This window comes from Anabrus simplex, chromosome 1 (genome assembly GCF_040414725.1).
Source record: "Anabrus simplex isolate iqAnaSimp1 chromosome 1, ASM4041472v1, whole genome shotgun sequence".
NCBI lineage: Eukaryota > Metazoa > Arthropoda > Insecta > Orthoptera > Tettigoniidae > Anabrus > Anabrus simplex.
Window position 1 is genome coordinate 884586342 of NC_090265.1, and position 20786 is coordinate 884607127.

General features: G+C 42.5%; 1 protein-coding gene across 1 annotated transcript in view; it reads left to right on the plus strand.

Moving 5' to 3' along the window:
* The window catches only part of LOC136857419 (G-protein coupled receptor Mth2), a 263867-nt gene that overhangs the window by 83827 nt on the left and 159254 nt on the right, over positions 1-20786 (plus strand). The window contains exon 4 of the mRNA XM_067136072.2: positions 12560-12740. Coding sequence (XP_066992173.2) covers positions 12560-12740 — 181 coding nt within the window. The remainder of the gene's footprint in view (positions 1-12559; positions 12741-20786) is intronic.

The following is a 20786-nucleotide window of genomic DNA, read 5'->3' on the forward strand; positions in this document are numbered from 1 at the left end:
CCAATTCCCAGGCCTTTCCTATCCGGTCGTCGCCGTAAGACATATCTGTGTCGGTGCGACGTAAAGCAAATTGAAAAAAAAAGAAGAATTAATCAGGCGGGATTAAAATCCCCAAGCCGGCCGGAATCGAACCCGGGACTCTCCGATCCGAAGGCCTTAACGATGACCGTTCAGCCAATGAGTCGGGCACCATATTCAATTCAATGTTCATGGAATTCTTTTTTTTCTCCTTCTTTACGTGCTGCATGCAGTCAGTAATATGTTGGCGGTCGCTGTTGGAAAAGCGTCGGGTGGAATGGCTATCTACTGGGCATTTTTAATGCCGTCCATACGAGTTGGTCGTCTATGTCTAACACCACATTGGGTATCAGTTTTTTTCTTGTAAATTAAGCTTCAAGAGTTGGTATTGGATTTCTCTCATGAGATGATAGTCAAAAATTTTCTACGTATTTGCTTTCTATTATTAGAGATGGTAGATCCCCGTCTCTGTCTTTGCCCTCTTTTAAAACAGCATGTCCTTCATTGTTTGGACTCCATGAAAAGTCTCCACGTTTCCAAAGCTTTCAGTTTTCAGCGTCAAGATACTATAGTCGTCTGGTCTGACGAGTAGGGATGGGCGTGACTGAAGCCTGGAATCGAGAGTGTCGACTCCATCGACTCCGAACACCGGGCTCGGTTCACATGAAGCCTCGCAACTCCAAGTTAACCTGATGCGCATTGCGGGGCCGCACGGTCACTTCGCATGAAGGCTCGCAACTCCAAGTTAACCTGATGCGCATTGCGGGGCCGCACGGTCACTTCGCATGAAGGCTCGCGACTCCAAGTTAACCTGATTCGCATTGCGGGGGCGCACGGTCACTTCGCATGAAGGCTCGCGACTCCAAGTTAACCTGATGCGCATTGCGGGGGCGCACGGTCACTTCGCATGAAGGCTCGCGACTCCAAGTTAACCTGATGCGCATTGCGGGGCCGCACGGTCACTTCGCATGAAGGCCCGCGACTCCAAGTTAACCTGATGCGCATTGTGGGGCCGCACGGTCACTTCGCATGAAGGCTCGCGACTCCAAGTTAACCTGATTCGCATTGCGGGGGCGCACGGTCACTTCGCATGAAGGCTCGCGACTCCAAGTTAACCTGATACGCATTGCGGGGCCGCACGGTCACTTCGCATGAAGCCTCGCAACTCCAAGATAACCTGATGCGCATTGCGGGGCCGCACGGTCACTTCGCATGAAGGCTCGCGACTCCAAGTTAACCTGATGCGCATTGCGGGGCCGCACGGTCACTTCGCATGAAGGCTCGCGACTCCAAGTTAACCTGATGCGCATTGCGGGGCCGCACGGTCACTTCGCATGAAGGCTCGCGACTCCAAGTTAACCTGATGCGCATTGCGGGGCCGCACGGTCACTTCGCATGAAGGCTCGCGACTCCAAGTTAACCTGATGCGCATTGCGGGGCCGCACGGTCACTTCGCATGAAGCCTCGCGACTCCAAGTTAACCTGATGCGCATTGCGGGGCCGCACGGTCACTTCGCATGAAGGCTCGCGACTCCAAGTTAACCTGATGCGCATTGCGGGGCCGCACGGTCACTTCGCATGAAGGCTTGCGACTCCAAGTTAACCTGATGCGCATTGCGGGGCCGCACGGTCACTTCGCATGAAGCCTCGCGACTCCAAGTTAACCTGATTCGCATTGCGGGGGCGCACGGTCACTTCGCATGAAGGCTCGCGACTCCAAGTTAACCTGATGCGCATTGCGGGGCCGCACGGTCACTTCGCATGAAGCCTCGCGACTCCAAGTTAACCTGATGCGCATTGCGGGGCCGCACGGTCACTTCGCATGAAGGCTCGCGACTCCAAGTTAACCTGATTCGCATTGCGGGGGCGCACGGTCACTTCGCATGAAGCCTCGCGACTCCAAGTTAACCTGATGCGCATTGCGGGGCCGCACGGTCACTTCGCATGAAGGCTCGCGACTCCAAGTTAACCTGATGCGCATTGCGGGGCCGCACGGTCACTTCGCATGAAGCCTCGCGACTCCAAGTTAACCTGATTCGCATTGCGGGGGCGCACGGTCACTTCGCATGAAGGCTCGCGACTCCAAGTTAACCTGATGCGCATTGCGGGGCCGCACGGTCACTTCGCATGAAGCCTCGCGACTCCAAGTTAACCTGATGCGCATTGCGGGGCCGCACGGTCACTTCGCATGAAGGCTCGCGACTCCAAGTTAACCTGATGCGCATTGCGGGGCCGCACGGTCACTTCGCATGAAGCCTCGCGACTCCAAGTTAACCTGATGCGCATTGCGGGGCCGCACGGTCACTTCGCATGAAGCCTCGCGACTCCAAGTTAACCTGATGCGCATTGCGGGGCCGCATGGTCACTTCGCATGAAGGCTCGCGACTCCCAGCTAACTTGACTCTTGTTGCAGAGCCGCTAGCATGTCGAAGCGGGGAAAATAACATGAAATATCATGCTTGTTTCTGCTCATTTTCTCATTTGGATTTTTGAGAGTATTGTAGAATGAAGTACGGTATCGTTAACGAAGACGACGAGCGTAATGGTGCAGTTGAAATAAAATTAAACGTGTCAAGTCAGAAAGTATCAGCAGAATAGACCACGGGCATTTAATCTCTCGTATTTATTTGTCGTGATCAGGAAACTGATAAACAGGTATCGATGGTAAATCATTATGAAGTGCACATGAAGGATGAAAAGAAATCTAATATGGGCAAAGCCACTAACATAATTCGAACATAGATGAAACCATGTCCGCCTCTGTGGTGTAGTGGTTAGTGTGATTAGCTGCCACCCCCGGAGGTCCGCGTTCGATTCCCGGCTCTGCCATGAAATTTGAAAAGTGGCACGAGGGCTGGAACGGGGTCCACTCAGCCTCGGGAGGTCAACTGAGTAGAGGTGGGTTCGATTCCCTCCTCAGCCATCCTGGAAGTGGTTTTCCGTGGTTTTCCACTTCTCCAGGCAAATGCCGAGATGGTACCTAACTTAAGGCCTCGGCCGCTTCCTTCCCTCTTCCTTGCCTATCTCATCCAATCTTCCCATCCCTGCACAAGGCCCCTGTTCAGCACAGCAGGTGAGGCCGCCTGGGCGAGGTACTGGTCATTCTCCTCAGTTGTATCCCCCAACCCAAAGTCTGAAGCTCCAGGACACTGAGCTTGAGGCGGTAGAGGGAGTCCGAGGGAAAAAACCAACCTGGAGGATAAACAGATTAAGAAGAAGAAGAAGAAGAAGAAGAAGAAGAAGAAGAAGAAGAAGAAACCATTAAAAATAAACAGTGAATGAAGCCTTAAATGTTGTCTCTCACAGACGTTGATGACTATACATTACGATAATGAACACTGAATAATATTCGTCCCACAAAAGACGTTTCACGAATGAACTATACCAATGACGCCCATATTTCGCGCATGTTTCACATGGGATAGTATGGCACTTCCAGTCCGGCTCCGCGGTGTAGGGGGCAACGCGTCCGCCTGTCACCCGGCGGCCCCGGGTTCGATTCCCAGCCGGATCACGGATTTTTAATTGTAATGATTAATATCCCTGGCCTGGGGACTGGGTGTTTGTGACATCCTTAATCTTCCTTTCCTCACACACAACATTCCACACCACCGCCATTTCAATTACTGCAGGTTCAAAAAAATATGGTGCCAGTAGCGACAAAATATCCTCATGGGTCGTCGATGGCACTTCCAGTGTTCGACTCATTGGCTGAATGGTCAGCGTTGAGGCCTTTGGTTCGATTCCAGGCTGGGTCGGGGATTTTAATCACCTCTGATTAATTCTTCTGGCCTGGGGACTGGGTGTTTATGTTTGTCCTAACACTCTCCTCTTCATATTCACACAACACACTACACAACCTACCACCACAGAAACACAAAATAGTGATTACATCCCTCCATATAGGGTTGGCGTCAGTAAGGGCATCCGGCCTTAAAACAGGGCCAAATCTACACGTGCGGGAAAAGCGGTAGAAAAATAAGAAGTAAGGAACTTCCTGTCTATGAATGATACCACCAGTTTCTTCTACCGTTTTTTCCCACATCCTGGTAGGGTCATGGATGCAGACAGTGTCGCATATTGGACTTGGCCATGTTTTACGGCCGGATGTTTTTCCTGACACCAACCCTATGTGGAGGGATGTATTTACAATTGCGTGTTTGCGTGGTGGTTGATAGTGTGAAGTGCTGTTTGAATACGAAAAGGAATGTGTTGGAATAGACATGAACATCCAGTCCCCGAAATGTGAAGTCACTTGCAAGTGATCGGACTCTCGTAGTGTTGATCACACAAAACTCTAATCTTGCTTTGATTTTTTTTTATTCACACTACATACGTAACTGACATTCACGGATATACTGCACGAATTACACTCAACTGAGTGAAAATGTCTTACAAGTGGAATCACTGCAGAGTAAATCCGCACTAGGCGAAGACAACAAAACAGAGAATTCTTCCTCGTTGAGTAAAAAAATTTAAGACGCCGTCCTGTATTGCCCCATTTTTCTTAGCTATCAATAGGAAAAATACTCCTTCCTTAATAGGACATATTGAGCCACAAGCGTGTTATAGATCACTTGTAAGTTGAACTTTCGTACGTAGCAAGTGATTACTGTGCGCTCAGATTCTTATGTAGGTGTAATGGCTACGCGGATAAGATAAGCAGTGTGGGACCACTTAAAAATCAATAACGAAAACATTAGTAAAATGATATAATGATTTATTATCATACAACGTCGGGTATGATGAAGCAAATGAAGTCTATGCATCATACTAATATAAAAGTTGCTGAAGGAGGAACTTGCAAGTGATGCTCATGACCACTACCATGATGTGAAATACGGTCATTGATAGATTCACAGTTACTCAAAAAATGGAATGAGCGCATGATAGAGTATAAGTTCCTTGCAGGTACACTTTGGAAGAAATAAAAATCCAGCCTGTTTCCAGTCATTTGACCGAGTCAGGAATGGAATGAATGAAGCCCCCATCTAGCGGCGAGGATAGGGATTGTGCCGGCTGCTGAAGCCTGTTACACTCCCCTGGAGCAATGATTAGTGACTGACAGATGAAATGAAATGATATTGGAGAGTGTTGCTGGAATGAAAGATGACAGAGAAAACCGGAGTACCCGGAGAAAAACACCTGTCCCGCCTCCTCTTTGTCCAGCACAAATCTCACATGGAGTGACTGGAATTTGAACCACGGAACCCAGAGGTGAGAGGCCGGCGCGCTGTCGCCTGAGCCACGGAAGCTCTAGGTACACTTTTCTCAGAAACAATTCGACCTGCAGATCTGATGTTTGCTGTGGGTAGCCACAATGTTTCTATCTACATAGGGTGTAAATTATATTTTGATAATAATAAAAAATTCTAATAAAATAATATATGCGAGGAAAATATTTTAAACATTAATTGGTGAAAATTTTGTTGTATTATTCCATTAGTAAGTGAAAGTTGTTTGTATTAGCCTATGTAGTTCAAGTTCACTTCGGCGATTACTGAACATTATTCTGTCAGAACATAATATTATTTTACTATCGTCATTATTATTATTATGCACAAAAGACCCTTTTCGTGACAACCCTGATGGGTCTTGGCCTACCAAGTGACCTCTGCCCAACTCGAACGCCAGTAGATTACGAGACGAATCCTCTCGACCGTTATTCTTAGCTTTCTACACTATGGCCTCTAACTCACCGTTATCACGAAAGTTGAGATACAGGTAGAAATCCATGACCTTGCCGGAATCGATCTCGGGGCCTCCCTAGACTGCGGAGGCGGCTATTATGATGCACAATAATTGGTAAAATATTTCTTGTAAAATCATGCTCTAAGCACTCGCCTTCTTTTTACGTCATTGAAATTAACATTGGCGATGATTATAAGTATACTGTCAGATTAGTATTACCACTACTATAATCGTTATCATCATCGTCGCCAAAATAGACCAACAACATTAACAATAACGATGATAATAATCCGAAACAATATTTAATGTTTGCTGGCTAATAATCATCTTGTATTCATCGTATCACAAGTTATCAAGGGAGGAACGTGGAACTATAATTCCAATCAGTTCCGAAAACAGTTGTTAGATGGCGTTAGTGCATCAGTGGAGTCGACACTGGAGTCGAGAGTGTCGGTTCCAGAGGCAGCAGTCTCGACTCTTCGCGACTCCGTTCGCAAGCCATCCCTGCTGATAAGTCGTGTAAAGGTTGGGTAAGATGTGCAAGGCTGCCGCACATGCGTCTAATCTCAAGTCTCAAGGTCTGACAAAAAACATCGATTCCATCCGTAGTGGCTCTTGCGAATTGAGGCGGTGTCATGAAGTTTCAGAGTGGTAGAACATTTGTGCTTTAGTTGCACGTTATCTATAGTTAATGAGTACTACATAAATAACAGTTTAATAAGGAATATGCAGGAGCTCGCATTGTGTGTCACGTGTGATGTTTGTAGCTGAGAGTGTAGTATCTGTTACTCGTGCCGTACCTACAAGCTGCCGCGCCTTCTCGTCAGACGCAGATAGTAACCACGGCAGTACTGGCCCAGTAACTTTTCACCATTCGTTTTCGTACTTTGAGGTAAAGGTAATCATTACAAAACAGAGTTCCCGCGATTTTAAAACTTGACCTTGCTGCTTCAATTCATTAGCGATTTCCACGTCACGGTCCAGGTTTCTTGTGATCAAGCACCCTAGATATTTGAAAATTCTTTCTCTAAAGATGCAGACAGTATAGGGGCGTTTTCAAGGGGCTGATTTACGAGCTGCAAGTTCTAGCGGCTTGTGAACTTGCCCAATGTAAACATGCTCGCTAGTTAGATTCCAGCTTACCGGGCTAGTGGCAAGCGGAGTTGAATTCCCGGCTACTTTACAGTCCACTTACCGATCACGTGACAAGCTTGCAGCACGTAGGGTAGTACTGAACTGGTCCGACAGGTAGTTGGCATGTAGAGGCAGGAATTCCCAAATGGGTTACTAACCTAACCCGGCACCCCTCAACAACTGCCTCATTTCTCTAGATTCAGTGTTAGTTCTCAGACACGCTCAGTGCCGTGTAGTACTAGTAGAAGTGTACAATATTTTCCATTTTAAGTGAGAGGGACTTTACGTTGGTAGTTTTTGAGGGAATGAAGTATTCGAACGGTGACAAGACACAATTGGATCAAAAGTGGCGATCCTAACCTAACCGAAAGGCCACTATATATTGCCTCCATTTCTACCATCAAAGTAATTTGCCCCCGACTAGTCAGCCGCTTCCAGGGGTGCTCAGTTCGAACTACGATAAAAAATGCCCTAAAATACATACATCCTGGAATGGTGGAGAAAATATAACTAATATGGACACGGTGAGGTCAACTAAAAGGTATAAGTAAATTAAGGCGAAGCATGACGTCAGTTTTGGAGGAAAAACTATTTATTAAACAAGGAAAATGCGATAGCAAAAATATCAAATGATCCAAATTTTTACATTACTCAGAATTTTTCTTTCAGCTTGATAAAGTCCATCTTGAGAATCAAAAAAGTATCACAAATATACAATGTATACCGACACACATACTTAACATATCAAATCAAATCTTGAAGTTTCATTAATTTTAACACATTGGCTTGCGGGCTCGCACCACGCTCCTGGCTTTACATTTGTTAACACTTTCAACTGTAGATGAGTTCTTCCGCTTTTCCTGCACACTTGACATGGCAGTAGGGGTCCCTAACCTTAAGAAAAGTCGTGATTTAATGCGCAAAAATGGTATACAGAAACTAATCTAACTGTGCAAAATATAACACGCTGAGTGGTAAAAGATCCTACGCACAAATATATACACCTCAATCATGAGCCCAACAGACACTATGGATCGGAACCACACATAATAAAATTACAAAAATGGCTAATATACACAATCTAGAAACAAAAACACGTCATATTTTCCAGAGCTCACCAAGAAAGCATGCGGCATTCACGCAACTCTCAGTCACTCAAAATATGGAAAATATAAGGAAACATAATTTTTCACTTTAAGCAACACATCCTATTCAACGCAGGTTCCTGAAATAAATCACATTACACAAAAGCAATCAACTGGTGGACTTTATAACAACACGCACAAATCAACGTGGATCCCTGAAATAAATTACATGACACAAATTCATAAAAATAATGGAGTAGGCTTTAATTTTCAACACATAATTCAACGTTGGTTCCTGAAATAGATTACATGACACAAAAATATTCCTCAGCGCGGTTATATCACAAAAGAAAATCCAAACTAAACGCCGCGATATAAAAATCTCGTCTACTGCAACTAATCGTAGTGACATGTACAAAAATCAATAAAATCACGAAGTATAGGCCTCTCTAAACTCTCCTCGGTAGACAAACATATCACCCTCGCCAACACACGGCGGAATGACTCAAAGCGGAGATTCAGTTACCCAAAATAAAGCAGCAAAATATCAAAATCACATGGTCCAACCCTTAACATTCGCTGCTCAACAATCTACCCGAGGCAAGTCACACCATCAAGAAAAAAATATGCAGGCCTTTCAAATGAGGAACGCGTCCTCTTACTCAAAATCACACAAAATAATATCTCATGTCGTAAAGTTGCCTAAAAACTGATGCAAATATAAAATGACGTCGTCTAACATTCATTCGCATGAAAGGAAACAAGACCGCGCTGGTCACAAATCATAGCACTCGCGCTCGTAAAGTTAAACTTGAATAATACAGTGGCCAGTTGCCAAGTAGACAATCGATCATGTCTGAACATCTGAAGGTTACTGAAATATCTCAATCTTACAACATAAGAACTCGCATGAATAATAATAAATAATAATAATAATAATAATAATAATAATAATAATAATAATAATAATAATAATAATAGTAATAGTAATAATAAATTTTACAGAAAAAATCTAATGTTCGGAAATTGACATACGCAACTGCGCTCGAGGAACTCTGAATCAAACATTAATTTACACTCATCTTGATATTCAAATAGTCGTGAAGATGACGCTATCAAAATTTGTCGATTCAAACTCCACCATCTCACACATACTCATTCACATATCATGCAAGAATTCCCAGAAGCGTGACGGCATGTCTCCGTAGACTTTGAACTCCCATTAATAATACTTTAATCTAGTCCCTCCTGACTTTAATTTGAATCCTTATTTATATTTAAGTCCCGAGACGTACACTGCGTCTCAAACATCAGAGCAAAACAAGTCAAAATAATAAGGCTAAAATAAGAAACAGACTCGTAAAAGAAATTACGCTAAACACTCAGCAAAAAAAAAATCTGCATAAAATGGAAAGAAAGCAAGCTGTGACCTTATCCAAACGGTCCACATTTACGTTGCAATTATATTTACATTAGCAAGTTTCCTAAAATTTAATTTAAATAGGACGTAGTCCTTCCAAACAAAGCAGAATTTACTGAAGTTAAATATGAAAAATAACCTATACCCTTTTGCAACATTAAAACACGTTCACACTCACATAATTACACTGAAAATTCTGTACTCATCTATTTCGTTGACTTATCGCCGTCAGCCATTTGGACAGCTGGCACCCCATCGTTTTAGCCAGCCATATCAAAAGTGGTGCCTTCAATAAAGAACCGGATTAGTCCTTGGGTCTCCATTCTCCTGGCGTTGAAGTGGTGATCTTGTAGTCTCCGTCGCTGCTCCTGGATGTTGTTCAAAACATCTTCACGGTGTAGAAAACTGGGTCAAGATTAATCCTCCAGTTACTAGAATACTACAGCCGGAGTAATTTCCACTGACCGTGAAATCAGTTCCCATTCAGTCGCGGAACAACTTCTTTTATCTAATCCCGTAACTAGGTCAAATATTTCCCGTTAAATGCAGGACTGGAAATTATGGAATTTTATGTCCTCGTAAAATCTGTTTACACCGGCAAGCTACTAAAAATTGAACGACTATCTGAAAACTGTTCTTCCCTTCGAAAATCGAAAAATAAGAGCCATTCTCAAAAGTTTAAGATCTTGAATAATTGAGATGCAGACTGAGCGTCTTAAACCAAAGTTCAAGTCCCCACACGATCAAGAAACATAAGTTCTGACCCGCACTCACGTAAATAATTATTCTCTTGATGTTACGTGCAGCGAATCAAGCCGAATAATAGGGTAGCTAGCTCAGGCGCTTATCGCTTTTATCAATTCGTCCTCTAAGACGCCGTTGTATCCTCGATCGGGGCCATCACTTACATAGACCAGTGCCTAGCCAAATTGACTATGGCTCTATCATTCCATTGGTCCAACACATTGCGTTCGTGATGCTTACTTCAAATGTACATTTCCAGCTCCTGTAGCCTGTCGCCAGACCTTCGAAATGTTGTCCGTTGGTCTGGCCGTTGGAATTCTATTGTTTCCTTGTTCTGCTTTGTGTACGTCATGTCGAAATTCCTCCTTCCAAACTTAGCTGGCGGGCAAACAAACCCGAGCTCCAAGCTCCCTGCAGAAATTGCGACATGTCCTGCTGAATGTAGACGTTCCCTGTCATAACTGAGACTTAAACAAAATAAAATCATCTTTATACATTCGAATAAGTTAGATGACTCATTAATTGAATGAGCACTTCAATAAGGGCTCAACATATTAACTATAACGTCCTGTGTAATTTTATTGGGACATTTGGTATAATAGAACGGACGATAAGGCTTCTTCGATCCAAGGAAGAAGTTATAAGTCATTTGACAAAGCCAAAAGGCCGCTAGTTATTTATATTTACCAAATAGTCCTGTGTCATGTTATTGGGACAGTTGGTATAATATACGATCGGACGATAGACTTCTTCGATTCTTGCTTTCGATGTTTTAGCGTTGGACCAGTTCGACCCCACCGCCTGTGCTATCTGTCGGACGACTTCGACCTCACTAATTGGTTGATTTCAAAATTCCCATAACCATCGGACGAATTCGACAACATCCCAACACGTACTTGCTGCCTATAAACACAGAGTTACTCAGTTACTGGTTTGCGAAGACAGAACCAAGATGTAATCGAAGTGGAATTGTGATGAAAATAATGGTATTTTTCTTATCTATGAGCAGTATGAGTGCCCTTAGCACATACTACATTCTTCCAATAAAAGTAAAGGGAATTCTGTCATGATTAAATTAATGAGTGCATTGCCGAAAGAGAACATTTGCGTTGATAGTATAGATAACTTACGTAAAAAGATCGAAGTAATATAGAATGTTTATCCTAAACAAATACTCAAGACAGAGCAGTCTAAAAGAACAGGAGCTGGTGTAGATGAAATCTATCATCCCGTACTGAAATGGTTTAAGAGAGCAGACGCTTCCTTGAGGAAGGTAAAAAGTTGATTACTGACTGCAGAGTTTATGGTAAAAATGTTTATATTTTTCATGGCGGTATTCTAAATAATGCAACAGAGGAGAAGTCATCTCCATTGGCAAGATATCTAAGAGTAACTTCATGCTTGGTTCTTGCTGGAACTGCACGTTTCATGATTGTATCCGGTTTAGTGATAAAAGGTTCGGCCATGTGAAGCAACAGTATAAGATGCCTTCTGTATTCCTGCGAGTCTTCATTCGATGAAATGAAATGGCGTGTGGCTTTTAGTGCCGGGAGTGTCCGAGGAAAATTTCGGCTCGCCAGATGCAGGTCTTTTGATTTGACACCCGTAGGCGACCTGCGCGTCGTGATGAAGACGGCACATACACCCAGCCCCCATGCCAGCGAAATTAACCAATTATAGTCAAATTTCCCAACCCTGCCGGGAATCGAATCCGAGACCCTTGTGACCAAAGGCCAGCACACTAACCATTTAGCCATCGAGCCGGACTTCATTCGATAATTATGAAGTACACAGTTTGATGCTCCATGAGATTCTCTGCGAGCAACCCAATGCCTACATGGCCGTCGCTCTCGACATTATTTCTTCACTATTTTTCTAAGTTCTTCACATAAGACTACTACTGCAGCATCATTAGCTTCATCAGTAACACATATTTCCATTGAAACCACGGCGATATAAGTTACTTGTATCTTCCCCGTTGTGGGTGAGTGCACACTACCACAGAACGATGTGTGGGTTGAACTAGGGGAAGCTGGCAACGACGTCCGGCTTCTGCTAGCCCCATGTAAATACCGACTTGCCGGTAAGCTTGACTTGCGCCAAGTAAACTAGCCCCATGGAAACGAGCCTTATAGCTACAATAAAACACCCCCAGTGTGGCGAACGGCTGAAAAGAGTTTGTTTCCTTTATCCAGAGTGGACAACTAAAACAGATTCTAATACTAAGTTAGGGGCGGCTAAATATTCCAATGGCTGAAGGCAACGGGAAACCACCACAATTAATCAGTGTTCAAGAAATTATTTTAAGATTATTAATATTTATGATTCCTCATATATTCCACCTGTATGCCATGGGCAGAACATTAATAATTTGTTATTTGTTATCCAGTTATCACAAGTAAAGTGATCTTTTGCGTTATGTTAGAGATAAGGAAGCAAGTTGAGTGTTCTGACTTCTATGTTCCAGTGGGCTCGCCAGCACGTTTGGTGTTCTACGTAGGTCCCATGTCCATCCAGATCGGGTTCAACCTGGTATTTTATGTGATGACGGCCTGGCACTGTTCCAAGGTGAAAGCCGAGATCCATCGAATGCAGAGCGCCTCATCCAGTGATCGCTGTAAGAAGAGGTATCAGGCGGACAAGGCCAAGTAGGTACATTTCTATTAAGGAACTTGAAGTCCACAGCCGCACCTTATTGAGCCATTTATTCATTAAAGAATCCACTGTATACTTCGAGAACGATATCTAGTGTGTTTTATTGCACGTTTTCTTGTAACACATACATTGTCAAGCGGGTGGTATTTAAGTTACATTAAATGATGCCTTTGTCATGCGGGTAAAACACTTCACGCGAGCACTAAGAAGGCTGATTCATATATCTCCAGGATATTACGGTTCTTTCCGGTCCCGTATCCGTCCTTTCCGACATGAATTTTTCACGTCTTTTCTCACACTTCAGTTCCGTGCAGTTCCGTAGTTAAAAGTTCCATGACAAACTGTCAAGGATATCTATAATCTTGGATGAAGAGGAGGAATATACTAAGAAACACTGGATTCAACCTATATGAAAACATATAAGGTGGAGAATTTTAAGGACTTGATAGATGACAAAATGAAATGAGCATAAATGCATTCAGGATGCTGTTCAATTGTCCCGAAGGAAAGACTGGCCGTATACCTATGCTAGGTCTATTTATTATCCGCACACTTTATCTTGGTGCATTTGTGTACGGGGGTGAGGAGTAAGGAGGGAGCTGTCCCGGTATCGATAGTGCTGCCTGGTGCTGCCAACTGAATGAAAATGAAATCTGAAATGAATCGAGAATATGATCGATCGATATGAAATTTCTAAACCGTTATCATCTTAAGCCAACAACTATGTCACATACACATTATATAACATTATAAAACATTTCTCGATGCGAATTTTGTTCCTAGCATGAATTCTATACTTTGGCTTTGTTGTGTAAAGAACGTACGTAAAGTGTACGCCAGATGTCGCACAACGATGCTTAAGCGATTCATAGTTTGTGTTTCAAAGGTTGCCAGTACGAATCTCGAAGATCACCGAGGTCGACCGATTCAGCACTCGGGTGTAAATGCACCAAGATAAATTGTACGGATAATACATTATATTTAAAAAAAGTAGATACGTCACTGAAGTCCGCCTCTGTGGTGTAGTGGTTAGGGTGATTAGCTGTCACCCCTGGAGGTCCAGGTTCGATTCCCGGCTCTGCCACGAAATTTGAAAAGTGGTACGAGGGCTGGAAGGGGGTCCACTCAGACTCGGGAGGTCAACTGAGTAGAAGGGGGATGGGGGTTCAATTCCCACCTCATCCATCCTCGAAGTGGCTTTCCGTGGCTTTTCCACTTCTCCTCCATGCAAATGCCATGATGGTACCTATCTTAGGCCACGACTGCTTCCTTCCATCTTCCTTGTCCATCCCTTCCAATCTTCCCATCCCTCAACAAGGCCCCTGTTCAGCATAGCAGATGAGTCCACCTGGACGAGGTACTGGTCCCCGTCCCTAGAGGTATCTCCCCGACCCGAAGTCTCGCGTCCAGAACACTGCCCATGAGGCGGTAGAGGTGGGATCCCTCGATAAGTCCGAGGGAAAAATCAACCCTGGATGGTAAATGGATTAAGAAAGAACGTCACTGAAATTAATAATATTAATGTTCATGATAAATTTTTATTAACATGAACGTTCACAAGTCCAAGATTTTTGTAAAAAGTTCAAACATAACATTTACGAGAAAAATAGTAAAAATGACATGTATTTGAAACAATGAAAAGTGACATTGAAAACATGAATGTTACTGGATATTGTAATAGTTATCATATTAGTGAACTGAATTCCACCCAAATTCTGCTAAACCGGGCGAGTTGGCCGTGCGCGTAGAGGCGCGCGGCTGTGAGCTTGCATCCGGGAGATAGTAGGTTCGAATCCCACTATCGGCAGCCCTGAAGATGGTTTTCCGTGGTTTCCCATTTTCACACCAGGCAAATGCTGGGGCTGTACCTTAATTAAGGCCACGGCCGCTTCCTTCCAACTCCTAGGCCTTTCCTATCCCATCGTCGCCATAAGACCTATCTGTGACGGTGCGACGTAAAGCCCCTAGCAAATTCTGCTAAACGCACACAGATAACCACAGCACTGGAAGATAGAAGCGGAAAGGGGGGACGAGAGAAATCACGTCCACCAAAATGAGAAAATATCGTTAACGAGCTAATACATTTTACCTTCACGGATCACGGAGAAGCACTGGACGTCACGGCGAAGGCAGTTATGGGCAGCGTTGCCAACTCAGCGTATATTTTGCTAAATTTGGCCGGTTTTTTAAAGGAACAGCAGGTATAATTTTCCATTTAGTGGACAGCGGAATTTTTGACTGATTTTAAAACTTCTGTAAATGATTTTCAGCGGTAACAATATCACCTTTCGTCAGCAGGAGAAAAATTAATATAGAACTTACTACAGTATAATAGTCAGTTTATCCCGTTCTATTGAACTTGTTCTGCATACCACCAACTCGTTTTCTAGACCAGCTCTGACCCACAGCCTCAGTCAGAATTTGTTGTTGATGAGCCGGCTAGTGTCGTGTTTGATATCGTGTTTCTTTTAACATTATATTATTTTTGGTACGTCAACACATCGAAAGAAAAGGTTAAAAAGTACAGTCATATATTTCGGAAAGAGTGGTTAAATAATTAAACTTGAAAAGACTAGTTGGTTGAGCTTCCCAGCGCACGGACGGTGCATACGGTGCATCTATTGGCAGTGCAATATTAATGCGAAATTGTTTGACATTATTTCTTTCATACTTATGAAAAACAATGAAAAGACTAAGGAAAGTGAAAATAACTTTCGAAATAGATTTGAAAATTTCCGTATATGCTTTGCTGCTGTGAACTGCCAGCATATATTCTGAAAAAGAATAGTAGACTACCATGTGGCTTCATATGAAACCACAAGACCTTAACCCAACACATCTGCTTCAGTAGATATAGTGCGGGGAGGAGGAAATGTGTGGGTTGACAACACTGGTCATGGGAAGTGTTGGGGCTCATCACTTCGATTACAAGGCGACGATATTTTATTTTGTCGGAAGATGCCGTCACGTCATGGATGGGCCCGTCACGGCCCTGAGACGTGTGTATCGACCTTTTACCCTCGTGAAGGGCTTTTCATATTTAAGAAGAAAATGAACGTGGTACACAACCTGATTCGATTCAGTATGGACTTATCAGCATAATCAAGATCATAATTACTTTCTTCCCTTACTTCACCATCATGTGCTCTGGAAATGGGACAAGGATTACACGGAAACTCAGAAGATTAAAAGAACGCCCCTACGCTAGCACAAAGGCACTAATGCCAGTGTTGCCAACTTGGTGACTTTGTCGCTAAATCTAGCGACTTGTCATCAGTGAAAACAACAAAATTTAAGCTTTAGCAACTAGCGACAAAAAAACTGGAGACTTCTACCCGTTCATACAATGTAGTCTTGAAATGTGAAATTTTGAGTTTCAGGAAATCATTTTATCAAACGTTTTGTCACCTAAAAGACAAATATTATTTTACTGTATTCGCCCTTAGTATCTAGTACTGTCCGACTCGTTGGCTGCTTGGCCTTCGGTTCAGAGGGTCCCGGGTTCTATTCCCGGCCGAGTCGGGGATTTTAACCTTCATTGGTTAATTCCAATGGCTCGGGGGCTGGGTGTTTGTGCTGTCCCCCAACATACCTGTAACTCACACACCACACACAACACTATCCTCCACCACAATAACACGCAGTTACCTACAAATGGCAGATGCCGCCCACCCTCATCGGAGGGTCTGCCTTACAAGGGCTGCACTCGGCTAGAAATAGCCACACGAAAAAAATCTAGCACGACCTTCGACGCAGAAATAAAACTACTTATCCGATTACAAAAGTGAGAAGAGTAATAAGCTGTCATTGTAACGAATGCTCTCAGAAATTCAAAACCGTGGTTTAGGCCAATAGTGTATTTTCTTGTTTGTATATTATATCATAACAACAATTTGCAGGCAGTCAGTGAACGGAAGTGTTGTGATTTGAAGTTTCTTGAGCTTGGTGATGTTCAACGTTGTTCTACTTCCTAAAAGAATGGGAATCCGACCGAAATTATGAGGGATGGTTTACTAGCGTGGCTGACGAATCAACAGAAGCTCTTTGCAAATACTGTCGTGCAATTATATAACCTATGCTAAACCGACTGATCCAACACAACAGAAGATTACTTTTAAGCCTTAGAAAGGAATTTTATCAATGTTCGTTGCTGAACATTTTTCTAACAAGAGACCACTTAATGAATAATATATTCTCTGATTCCCAAGTAACCAGTAATTTAAGACTGTATCGAGCAAAACGCACATAAATTTTTAGCGGGGGGGGGGTCCTTGGTCCTCAGTTTAATAGAGAATTTACAGCTTTAAAAATAAAATAAAAATCATTATAGTAAATTGAAAATATTTTAAATTGTTACGTGTAACCTTAAATTATAAAACAAAATGCGATATTTTTTAAATTGAACAGTACTTTACGACTTCTGGCGACTTTCAAGGATACGCATAGCGACGTTCTCGTTCTAAGAGTGACAAGACTGACTAATGCCAGTAGAGCCATGGTTCATAAACTTCAGGTTCAATGCAGAACATGTTTCTACCATTACCAGAATTAAACTTGGACATGGATGCTATCATGATCACGTCTTCCACATAAGAACACTTCGTTCACCGATGTGGACACAAGCGAAAACGAAGTGACAGGTATCAGTCATCTAATGATCGCGTATTCCACATTTAAAACAATCCCAAAATACAGTGTATCTTACAATCAGTTCACGAAACTGAACGTACTTTTCCCAACCAGTGAATCAACGTTATTATCATCAAATAATCCGCGGATCTACCTAACAATAGGGACTGCCTAGCCGAGACTTTGAGGTGTGCTCGGTTCATACGGAGGAAAGTGGGTTCGATTCGTTGTCAGAAAGTCGAAAAATTTAAGAAATGCGATTTTCAGTTTTGGAGTGACACATAGCTCTGAGGTTCACTCAACCTACACCAAAAATGAGTCAGAAGTTAATTCCTGTAGGAAAAAGCGGCTGGACATAGAGCTAACAACTCTATCCACCTTTGCCGAGGTTAAGAATAGTAGGAACCTTTACCTCCCATTCCTCCGAGGGCCTTCATGGGCTGTACGGAGATGGTGTTTGGTTTGCTTTTGCTGTCTAACAATAGTACACCTTCTCTAAGAAACATACATTAAACTAGCAGCTACCCGCGGCTTCGCTCGCGAGGATTTCGTAATTTGATAAAAGTAATCGTTCCTTGGTACTGTACTAAGACATAATCTGAAACTTCCTAAAGTATAAAAACTCACCTAAAATTTGAGTTTCATTTACCCCAGAAACTCATTGTGAACCACGTTTGTGGTATTGCCTTTTGGGGTTAAGATGACCATGTGACATAGAACTGTACATGTGAGAAACAGTCTACTCTCATGTCGAAAAATAACAAAATAAAATGCATGTTTATTTTTAAAGGAGATTCCAAATACCTATTTCCATGTCTGTAACATCTTCAGTTTTTGAGATAAATGTATCCTCGTAAAAGGAATTCAACTCCTGTTTCACACCACCCTCCGAACTTTTATTTCCTCCCAAAAATGCGTTTCTTTATTTTAAAGGAGATTCCAAATACCAATTTTCAATTTTTAGTTTTTTAGATAACTTATGAGTATCCTCATGGAAATAATTCAACTAATTTTTCAATTCTTTCACCCTCCTCTTAAGTGAATTTTTCGAAAACAAAATAATACGTGTTTATTTATTTTTAAAGGAGATTCACAACACCAATATTTACGTCTACAACATCTTTAGTTTTGAGATATGAGTATCCTCATACAAAGAATTCAATTAATTTTTCAATTCTTTCACCTCTTTTAAGAGGATTTTCCGAAAACAAGAAAGTACGTATTTCTTTAGTTTTAAAGGAGACTCCAAATACCAATTTTCACGTTTGTGACATATTCAGTTTTTGAGATATCATTATCCTAATAAAAATAATTCATTCCCTTTTTCAGTCCTTTGTCCCCGCTCTCTGAATAGTTTATTCTAAAACAAAAAAATACTTGTTTCTTTATATATAAAAGAGATTAAAAATTCCAATTTTGACGTCTGTAACATGTTAAGTTTTGGGATAAACTGCAGATATGTTCATTTTTTAAAAAATCACCCCATTTTTTAGTTCCCCTTAACTGGATTTTCCGAAAACAAATGATATATGTCTCTTTACTTTTAGAGGAGATTACAAATACCAAATTTCACGTCTGTAACATGTTACGTTTTTGAGATATACTGTAGAAACAGTCGTTTTAAAATTCACCCATTTTGTCACTCCTGTCACCCCCCCCCCATTAATTAGATTTTCCAAAAACAAAAATATGCGTCTTTCTTTATTTTTAAGGGAGATTTCAAATACCAATTTTCCTGTCTGCAACATCTTCAGTTTTTGAGATACAAGTATCCTCATAAAAGGTATTTAACGCCCTTTTCACCTTTCTCATCCTTTTCACCCCCTTTAATGGGGTTTTCTGGAAACAAAAAAGTACATGTTTCTTTATTTTTAAGGGAAATTCCAAATATGAAATTTTACGTCTGTAAACGTTTAGGTTTTTGAGATATAGATAACCTATACTCATTTAAACAATTCACCCCTCCCCTTTCGACCCCCTTAGCGACGGAATATCCAAGAATCCTCCCTTAGTATAAATGTATCCCCAAAATGTCATTTCTTTATGTCCAGTAGTTTTGGCTCGGCGATGATGAGTCAGTCAATCAGTCAGTCAGGACATATTATTTTATATATATATATATAGATTACAACGTTGTTCAAAGCGACATGCCATTGTGTATGAAGTGAACCTGTGTGTTAAACTGTAGCTGACTAAAAACTATTTTTTAAATGGCTGATTTGTGTTGGAGGCACGGCTGCAAGGTTTCTGACGAAGAATACGACTTCCTGGCAGAAATTAAATAGATGGAATTACAAGTAAAACACCCGGGCTGCTGGGTGTCTCAAATGCTTCCTGTACCACAGCCTGTCGCACGCATCACAACCGTAACCAAACAACACCAACGTTCTTAGAGGCAGCTTGCCAAATCATGACAAACTCAGCCGTCCAGCGCGCTCCACCTCGAACTGTTGGTGGTCAGACATGATTTACGAAAGGTCCTCGACAGCAGACTCCCCGTTCAAAGGCGCGGCTATAGTGCTGCGCTGCTGGTATCCTCTGGTGTGTTCTGCTGCACACTTCTTGGACATAATCAATTCCTCAGATTTTCTTGGAACGAGTTTACAGTAGTTTCCGATCCATTTAGACAATTTGGAAATTTAGAACAGTTTTCAACTGATAATAATAATAATGTTATTGTTTTTTACGTCCCACTAACTACGTTTACCTGTGAACTTACATTCGGGAGATAGTGGGTTCGAACCCCACTGTTAGCAGCCCTGAATATCGTTTTCCCTGGTTTCCGATTTTCACATCAGGCAAATGCTGGGGCTGTACCTTAATTAAGGACACGGCCGCTTCCTTATCACTCCTAGCCCTTTCGTATCGCATCGTCAGCATAAGACCTATCGGTATCGCTGCGACGCAAAGCAACTTGTAAAAGAAAACGTACGTTTTCGGTGACACCGTGGTGCTGGAATTTTGTCCCTCATGAGTTCTTTTACGTGTCATTAAAACTACCGGCACGAGGCTGACGCATTTGAGCACCTTCAAATACCACCGGACTGAGTCAGGATCGAACCTGCCAAGTTGGGCTCAGAAGGCCAGCCCACTACCGTCTGAGTTACTTATTTCAACTGACCTGGTCCCGAAGTTTTACAAGTTACGGTGACCGATGGTAGTTACTATGATAAGAGCTCTACAAGGTAAACGTAGCGATACCACTTACAACGCTCTAGCACCACGGAGTCGTGAAATATAGCCTACTAATGTTACTGCGTCACGACATTTCTTATTTTTAAGATACCTTGACGTCAGCGGTTATTGAAACTGACTTCAAATAATATTTTCATCATTCGCGTTTTAGCCGTATATTAATCGTTTATCGTGGCAACGTTATGAACTTGATGTACATTCCAGTGTGACGTTCG